Source organism: Piliocolobus tephrosceles, chromosome 2 (assembly GCF_002776525.5).
Source record: "Piliocolobus tephrosceles isolate RC106 chromosome 2, ASM277652v3, whole genome shotgun sequence".
In the NCBI taxonomy this organism is placed as follows: Eukaryota; Metazoa; Chordata; class Mammalia; order Primates; family Cercopithecidae; genus Piliocolobus; species Piliocolobus tephrosceles.
The window spans coordinates 57,241,616-57,251,357 of record NC_045435.1 but is presented as its reverse complement, the minus strand read 5'-3'; the positions used below and the strand labels follow the sequence as shown (position 1 = coordinate 57,251,357).

The 9,742-nt window shown below is 38.5% G+C and overlaps 1 protein-coding gene across 1 annotated transcript in view; it reads left to right on the top strand.

Moving 5' to 3' along the window:
• LRRN1 (leucine rich repeat neuronal 1) overlaps positions 1 to 6,618 on the top strand; it is a 48,198-nt gene extending 41,580 nt beyond the window's left edge. Inside the window, exon 2 of the mRNA XM_023218586.3 lies at positions 3,366 to 6,618. Coding sequence (XP_023074354.1) covers positions 3,645 to 5,795 — 2,151 coding nt within the window. The 5' untranslated portion in view covers positions 3,366 to 3,644 and the 3' untranslated portion in view covers positions 5,796 to 6,618. The remainder of the gene's footprint in view (positions 1 to 3,365) is intronic.
• The last annotated feature ends 3,124 nt before the right edge of the window (positions 6,619 to 9,742 follow it).

Genomic DNA, 9,742 nt, shown 5'->3' with positions numbered 1-9,742 from the left:
TTTTTTTTTTTTTTGAGACGGAGTCTCGCTTTGTCGCCCAGGCTGGAGTGCAGTGGCTGGATCTCAGCTCACGGCAAGCTCCGCCTCCCGGGTTTACGCCATTCTCCTGCCTCAGCCTCCCAAGTAGCTGGGACTACAGGCGCCCGCCACCTCGCCTGGCTAGTTTTTTGTATTTTTTAGTAGAGACGGGGTTTCACCGTGTTAGCCAGGATGGTCTCGATCTCCTGACCTCGTGATCCGCCCGTCTCGGCCTCCCAAAGTGCTGGGATTACAGGCTTGAGCCACCGCGCCCGGCCTCTTTTGGTTTTCTATTTTGAGTTACGATTGAGAAATAACCTGTGGCAGAAGTTTTCTTAGCAATTTATTGTGGCCGTTGCACCTGTTTCAAGATTCCTCTAAACAGAAACAAAAGTGAAATAAATTTGTGGAGTTAATAATAAAAATGTTATTCTCTGCGGTATTTTTGTTTGTTTGTTTGTTTTTTTAAGACAGTCTTACTCTGTCGCCCAGGCTGGAGTGCAGTGGCGCCATCTTGGCTCATTGGAACCTCCGCCTCCCAGGTTCAAGCGATTCTCCTGCCTCAGGCCCCTGAGTAGCTGGGAATACAGGCGTGTATCACCACCCCTGGCTAATTTTTGTATTTTTAGCAGAGACAGGGTTTCACCATGTTGGTCAAGTTGGTCTCGAACCCCTAACCTCGTGATCTGCGCCCCTTCAGCCTCCTAAAGTGCTGGGATTACAGGCATGATCCATCACGCCCGGTCCGTATTTTTTCATTTCATAGAATTTCCAGATAAAAGTCAGAGTCAAACTAGTTTTATAATACTGAAAAGTTTTGCAAATACAGGCATGTCACTTAATGATGGGGATATGTTCTGAGAAATGTGTCATTAGGTGAGTCCATCATTGTGCAAATGTCATAGAGTATATTCACATAAACCTAGGTGGTATGTAGCCTATATGATATACCCTATTGCTCCTAGGCTGCAAATCTGTATAGCATGTTACTATCCTGAAGGCAATAGGCAATTGTAACACAATGGCAAGTATTTGTGTATTGAAACATAAAGGTATAGTAAAAATATGGTACTATGAATACAATTTTATGGGACTACCATTGTATATGCGGTCCATCATTGGCCAAACTTTCCTTATGGTGGCACAAGACTACATAGTAAATGGTGAAGTAACCAGACTTGGAGATGAGGAGGAGGGAGAAGAATGCCAAATGTATGTTTCCTCCCACCAAGACTAGAAGGCATCTAGTATCAGGCAACACACTTATTTCCTACTCCTACACAATCATTTCCTACTCCTGTCTCACACTTGCCAGAATCTGGATTTGATTATTATTATTTTTTTTTTTTGGTCAGACCAGTAATGCAGTTTTCATATTTTGTATAACAAAAAAGTTGTAGGACTTTTTCTTCTTACTATGAAAATATGACTCATTAAATACATAACTTTTAGTACTGGCTATTTGTATTCTTATACTCTTAGCCACAAAGATTACTATGTTTTACAAAGTCAAAAGGTTATTAATAGCAGCTAGCATGAATTCAGAGCTTACTATGTATTGAGCACTGGGTTTAAACACATATGCTCGATTTTATTAGATCCTTATAGTAGGAAGGTAAAGAATACACTAGTCACTGACGTTCCTTCAGTGCTCAAGACTCAAGTGCACTATAGCAAGACAAACACCAGGAAAACATGTAACTCTGCTTTGAATACTTTAGCAAGTGAATGGCCCAGTTTGGGAAAGCAAGACAAACACTGGATCCATAATGGCTTTTTACACCTGATAGGAATGCAGAAAAAATAGAACCATTAACTACTAATATTATCTTTGCACACAGGTGAGCAGTACATATCTGACTTCAGAAGATTTTATTGAAATCAATAGATGATGGTTAATAAAAACAAATATTCTCAGCTTTCCTTCTTTCACTTGTCCTCTGATAACCACTATTTAGCTAAAACTAAAATGGATTAGAGATATACGATGATGAATAACAACTATTATTAACTTTTGTGAGCATATAATGTGAGTCAGCTACTACACTAAGAACTTTACATAGATTCCCTTAATTTTCTCAATAATCCTATGAGAACTGTGCTTGTATGAGCAACGCCATTTTATAACTGAAGATACTTGAGGCTTCAAGAGGTTATGTAAACATGTTCATGGTCAACAGTTATTAAGCAGTGAGTGACATTCTCATGAGATTAATGAAATCATCTGTGTGAGATACAAATACATCTATTGTGTATGTTTGTGTTTTTAAATGGAGACCAGTGGTATGACAAAATGAAGTCCTTTTATTATTCAGTCAAGATCTGATGTGGCTATTCGAATATAGGAAAAACTGATGTTTTCCTTTTTTAGTTATATTAAATTAACTTTAAAAATAATAACTTTATCAAGATATAATTCACATAACATAATTTGCTCATTAAAATGTTTGAGTCAAGAGTTTTTAGAAGAGTCACAGAATTGTGCAACCATCACCACAATCTTTGGAATATTTTCATCATCTCAAAAAACACTTTGTAGCCTTTAGCACCCTTCCCACTGTGCCCCTCCATACCCCTGGCCATAGGCAACTACTAAATTACTTTCTGTCTCTGCAGGTTGTCCTATTCTTGATACTTTGTATATGTGGAATCATACAATATGTGATCTTTTATGACTGGCATCTTTCAAGCATGTTTTTGATGTTTTCATCCATGTTGTAGAATATTAAATTAACTTTTTGCATAAGAATAATTGAGCTAGAAAAGCATTGGCCGAATATGTCTACAGAATATACCATTTAGAAAAGAAACAATTCCTGGAGACAAATGAGGTATTTACTAAAATGTAAAGAACTGAAAATTAGCTTTGAGTCTTTAATAAGCTACCATTCATGTTTTGCTTTTACTAGGAATGAACTTTTAATGTTTTGGAGCTATAAATGTAGTCTCTAAAGACATCTTTGTTTTTAAAAAATGACATCTGCAGGCTTTTTCTTAGTGTTCCTAGTGTGTATGAGTGTGTGCATTTGTGTGTGTGTGTGCACGCACGTTTAGTGACTTTACATGTGTATATATACAACTGTACACAGTCATATGACTCTGGTGGTACATGGAATCTAAATTTAATGGTAAAATTGAAGGAGTTCTAAAATTAGTTTTAGTATAGTAAGTGGGATATAGTAAGAATGTCCTACAATTTAAAAGCCTATTTGGTTATCCTGAATGGATTTTGAATGTATTCAATACTAGGTTTGCGAGTGACTGTGCCTTTTTAGTAAACAAAAGAAAGGCTGTAACGTAGAAAGTATATGGAATAAGCATAACATCTGTCCTAATCTAATTTTCAGGCACATCTCCAGACTTCAATTTGGCTGAACTAACTCATGCCACGGACCTGTGCACATGCCTGGAATTGAAAGACACAGTTTAAAAGACTTCAGATTGCTTTCTGCCTTTTGAAAACTCCTGAAAACCATCCTTTTGGACTCTGGAATTCTACACAGCTCAACCAAGACTTTGCTTGAATGTTTACATTTTCTGCTCGCTGTCCTACATATCACAGTATCGTGTTCACGTTTTGTTAAAACTTAAGAGTGTCAGGAGTTGAGCTTGCTCAGCAAGCCAGCATGGCTAGAATGAGCTTTGTTGTAGCAGCTTGCCAATTGGTGCTGGGCCTACTAATGACTTCATTAACTGAGTCTTCCATACAGAATAGTGAGTGTCCACAACTTTGCGTATGTGAAATTCGTCCCTGGTTTACCCCACAGTCAACTTACAGAGAAGCCACCACTGTTGATTGCAATGACCTCCGCTTAACAAGGATTCCCAGTAACCTCTCTAGTGACACACAAGTGCTTCTCTTACAGAGCAATAACATCGCAAAGACTGTGGATGAGCTGCAGCAGCTTTTCAACTTGACTGAACTAGATTTCTCCCAAAACAACTTTACTAACATTAAGGAGGTCGGGCTGGCAAACCTAACCCAGCTCACGACGCTGCATTTGGAGGAAAATCAGATTACGGAGATGACTGATTACTGTCTACAAGACCTCAGCAACCTTCAAGAACTCTACATCAACCACAACCAAATTAGCACTATTTCTGCTAATGCTTTTGCAGGCTTAAAAAATCTATTAAGGCTCCACCTGAACTCCAACAAATTGAAAGTTATTGATAGTCGCTGGTTTGATTCTACACCCAACCTGGAAATTCTTATGATTGGAGAAAACCCTGTGATTGGAATTCTGGATATGAACTTCAAACCCCTCGTAAATTTGAGAAGCTTAGTTTTGGCAGGAATGTATCTCACTGATATTCCTGGAAATGCTTTGGTGGGTCTGGATAGCCTTGAGAGCCTGTCTTTTTATGATAACAAACTGGTCAAAGTCCCTCAACTTGCCCTGCAAAAAGTTCCAAATTTGAAATTCTTAGACCTCAACAAAAACCCCATTCACAAAATCCAAGAAGGGGACTTCAAAAATATGCTTCGGTTAAAAGAACTGGGAATCAACAATATGGGAGAACTCGTTTCTGTCGACCGCTATGCCCTGGATAACTTGCCTGAACTCACAAAGCTGGAAGCCACCAATAACCCTAAACTCTCTTATATCCACCGCTTGGCTTTCCGAAGTGTCCCTGCTCTGGAAAGCTTGATGTTGAACAACAATGCCTTGAATGCCATTTACCAAAAGACAGTCGAATCCCTCCCCAATCTGCGTGAGATCAGTATCCATAGCAATCCCCTGAGGTGTGACTGTGTGATCCACTGGATTAACTCCAACAAAACCAATATCCGCTTCATGGAGCCCCTATCCATGTTCTGTGCCATGCCGCCCGAATATAAAGGGCACCAGGTGAAGGAAGTTTTAATCCAGGATTCGAGTGAACAGTGCCTCCCAATGATATCTCACGACACCTTCCCAAATCGTCTAAACATGGATATCGGCATGACGGTTTTCCTAGACTGTCGAGCCATGGCTGAGCCAGAACCTGAAATTTACTGGGTCACCCCCGTTGGAAATAAGATAACTGTGGAAACCCTTTCAGATAAATACAAGCTAAGTAGCGAAGGTACCTTGGAAATATCTAACATACAAATTGAAGACTCAGGAAGATACACGTGTGTTGCCCAGAATGTCCAAGGGGCAGACACTCGGGTAGCAACAATTAAGGTTAATGGGACCCTTCTGGATGGTACCCAGGTGCTAAAAATATACGTCAAGCAGACAGAATCCCATTCCATCTTAGTGTCCTGGAAAGTTAATTCCAACGTCATGACGTCAAACTTAAAATGGTCGTCCGCCACCATGAAGATTGATAACCCCCACATAACATATACTGCCAGGGTCCCAGTGGATGTCCATGAATACAACCTAACACATCTGCAGCCTTCCACAGATTATGAAGTGTGTCTCACGGTGTCCAATATTCATCAGCAGACTCAAAAGTCATGCGTAAATGTCACAACCAAAAATGCCGCCTTCGCACTGGACATCTCTGATCAAGAAACCAGTACAGCCCTTGCTGCAGTAATGGGGTCTATGTTTGCCGTCATTAGCCTTGCGTCCATTGCTGTGTACTTTGCCAAAAGATTTAAGAGAAAAAACTACCACCACTCACTAAAAAAGTATATGCAAAAAACCTCTTCAATCCCACTAAATGAGCTGTACCCACCACTCATTAACCTCTGGGAAGGCGACAGTGAGAAAGACAAAGATGGTTCTGCAGACACCAAGCCAACCCAGGTTGACACATCCAGAAGCTATTACATGTGGTAACTCAGAGGATATTTTGCTTCTGGTAGTAAGGAGCACAAAGACGTTTTTGCTTTATTCTGCAAAAGTAAACCAGTTGAAGACTTTTGTATTTTTGACTTTGCTAGTTTGTGGCAGAGTGGAGAGGACGGGTGGATATTTCAAATTTTTTTAGTATAGCGTATCGCAAGGGTTTGACACGGCTGGCAGCGACTCTAGGCTTCCAGTTTGTGTTTGGTTTTTATTCTTATTATTATGATTATTATTATATTATTTTATTTTAGTTGTTGTGCTAAGCTCAGTAATGCTCTTCTAACTACAGTGCTCAATAAAATGATTAATGACAGGTTGGGGTTCCCCTGTGCTTTTACCAGTAGCATGACCCCTTCTGAAGCCATGGGTAGAAAGTACCTTGTCCTCCAAAAAGCTAACATACAGTTTTGAAGCAGCATTGAAACTTTTGTAGCAATCTGGTCTACAGACTTTTAACTCAAGAAGCTAAGGCTAGACTTGTTACCTTCGTTGAATGATGTTAGTTGACTGTACTGTAATGTTGTATCAACTGAATTGAATGTTTGCCTTTAAACAATGAATTTTCTTTTTCTTTCCTTTTTTTTTTTTTTGTAATAAAGAGGCTTAGAACAAGCTAACAGGCAATAGAAATATGTATATCAAATTTTTTAATGTAACAAACTACATGTTAATTGTTATCTTATTCTTTTTATCTTTAGTAGACACTTTTAAAAGAAAAGACAATTTTGTTGTGTTTACTCACCAAAACGTGGTGTATAATGAAGACAGAACTATAATAAATTAGTTTTGTTCTGATTTTTTAGAACACTTGCAATAATGTATCATTTATAGTTCTTGCTAGTTGCAGTGGTAATATTTTTCACATCCATAGAAACAACCACCAAACTAAATCAGCTGTAGCATGTTGCTTTTTAAAGCTAGGCCCTAAAAGGTTTTGATTCTTTTTCTAAGGGAAGAAATGTCTATTTTAATTAAGATATTTTAATGAACAGGATTTCTGTATTGTAAATAGTACTGACTAGCACATAATGGGCAGTGGGAGGGTGGTTCATATGAAGAAAAAAAGGTGTATTGTATCCCATGCATAAAGGTAAATATATATATACACACACACACACACACACACACACACACACCCAATATATTCATATACACACCCATCCCAACCTGTCACACATAATGCTTGTGTATATATATGAATATATTGGATATGTTATTTCTGTAAGAGTTTTGTTAAAACCTGATTTTCTTTTGTAGTATCCACATTCTTCATCAAAGTACAAAAACATCTACGAAGTGTCCCAAAATGTATGACATGTTATTTCTTTTTAACAGTTGTCTATATGCTTAGACCCTAATTAGTCTCTATATCTGTGTGGCGATATCTGCTGAGACAAGTAAATGATTAATAGAAAACAAAACAACTTCCATACAATTGACATTTTTCATCCAAATATATATAGACAGTTTTGGAGAATTGTTTCAAGATTACAAAGCAAACGTGTGTAACGTTTAGAGCAGATGGAACTAGGTTTAGGTAGAAGGCCAGTTCCACAAAGGGCAGAGGGATGGGATTTAATAGGTAAAGAAGAACCCATTTGAAAATAAAGGTTGTTTCAAAAGGCAGCTGCCGCCAGGCACACACCATTCCATCAGACAGGTGCCAGACAAGCAAAAGCAAGGAAAAGTTGACAGAAAGAAAGTCCAGCTGATGTAGGCTGAGGTGTTTTTCTTTGGTAATATCCTGGTTTTGGGAATCACTTAAAAAACAATCACTTTCTTCCCATTCTTAAGCGGTTTTGGCAAACAGAATTTCAGATCTTGAAACAAGTGAGCTGCAACAGAAAAATAAGAAGTACCCGAGCTCAAAGCATCCCTTCCCAAAGCCTTCATTTATTGGTGAGAAAAACCTGGGCCCAGGGAGGGCCTGCAGCTTACCCAGGTCAGACTCCTGCTGGTTCAGCGCTCTGCACTCCATGGATCGTTCTAGGCCCAGCAGCCTTCTAGGTTCTTGTGCAGGGCCCCTCTTTTACAGTTCTGAATCACTTCTGGTGCGCCTGCTTCAAAAATGCAGTACATCCTCAAGTTCCCATTTACTCAGGATACATTTTAGCATAGGGCAGATCAGATGGTGTTTCTATCGTTAGTACTGCAAAGTATGTATGGCAAACACACAGAATTGGAGCTGCGTTGAATGCAAATTTGGGGTGTTTCCCTTGAGGAGTTCTTGTCTTCAAACGTCTGCAGAGAGTAGTGGACCATATTACAACTTTCCTTTCCATCCATGAACCATGAAAAGGGGTGGCGCTGATGCATTAGACCCTCAGCAGCCTGCAGTTGCAAATCTGCGAGGCTTCATTCAGCCCATAAAGCAAATATTTGAAGTTAGACAGAATGAGCACTTAAATACTGGTGCAATAAATGAAGGGGAAAACCTCAGCCATTTCTCCATTCTGAAGATATAACAAGCACCGGGAAATCCGAGATTTTTCATCAACAATATTTTCTGCCAGCCCAGTTTAGGGGAAAATAATCCCCTTTACATTTTTCTTCAGTAAAGTACTGGAGCTTACTTTTCCCTGTCTGTGCTAATCAGTTGATTTTCAGCTGATAGAAAACAAAATGATAGAGTACTTTTTTCCGTGGCCAAGTATTTTCTCATTTGTATTTAATTTGATAAATTAGACAGCCAGTGAAACTAGGTCCTGATTGATAATGAATGTTATGTCACATTTAACAGTGAAGTGGTTATTATAGGTCACTTTCTAATTTCATATTTTCCCTTTTGCTTTCTGCTGCCCTCAGGGTATATAGTGTATCTCTAACCTGATTTTTCAAGGTTATTTTTGGAGCAGTTTCTTAAAACAGGCATTCCCTAACTTCTCATTTAATTAATGAAAAATTGAACTGATGCCATGGATATAAAAACAAATGCAATGTTTGATTGTCACTGTTTCTGATATGGCAAAAAGGAATCATCTCCATTTTTTTTTTTTTTTTTTTTGCAAACAATAACAAAGTGCATATTTTCTCTCATGCGGTTTCTATTTATTCAATCATTCGTTTGCTAAGGACACCATAGTCAACCCTTTACTTGGTGTTTGCTTTCTATTTCTGTATTCATTTTCCAGGGCATTTTCTTTTCTTTATTACTGTTTTCACCATTGTTGGGGTAGGGGGAAACATTTTAGATCTCCAACACTTTGCTGGGAAAAACCATACTTTCCCCCTTTCTATTCACTGAAAAGGGAAGTGTAACTACTTCTGATGCATTCTAAGTACAATTGCAAATGCTTTCTTCACCTCAGTTCTTTCACTCTCACCTTGCTTGCAAATAGACTTTTTTATTATTATTCAAAAGGGATTAGCTTGGAGGAAAAAAAAATGTTTCTTTAAAAATTGGTGATTCAGAATCATTATCGGGAGGTCTAGAATAATTTTGGCCTGGAATCTCTGCAGGACTTGATCTAATCTGGTGTGGACAGTTCCCCTGCCCCCACCCCCGCTTCCCCCATATGCACTGATACCAGCTTCTTTAGTAAAAAGGAGATGCTGAGGGAAATAATGATTTTTACATCTGCTTGTTCAACATTGCCCCGAACAGGTAAACAGAACTCATTGGGTTTCTCATATTAAAGAATTCCTAGGAGACTTGACGGCGGGAGATGACAATGCAGGCTTTCTTTATGTCTTCAAATTTATTTATCTTTTCTTCTTTAAGAAACCTTATATGCTGGGAATCTGAGGTATATTCCAAAACTATACTTATATCAGGCTAAATTTTAATTATAATCTTGAACTCCCCCATACTATTTTCTGTTACACACTCCTAAAATTTTGAAATGTATAGATTTTTGTGGAGAAGACACCAAACTCACTCTTTCCTTAGCACTAAACCATGGAAAGCTTTTATAAAATTAATGACAAACTCAAGTGTT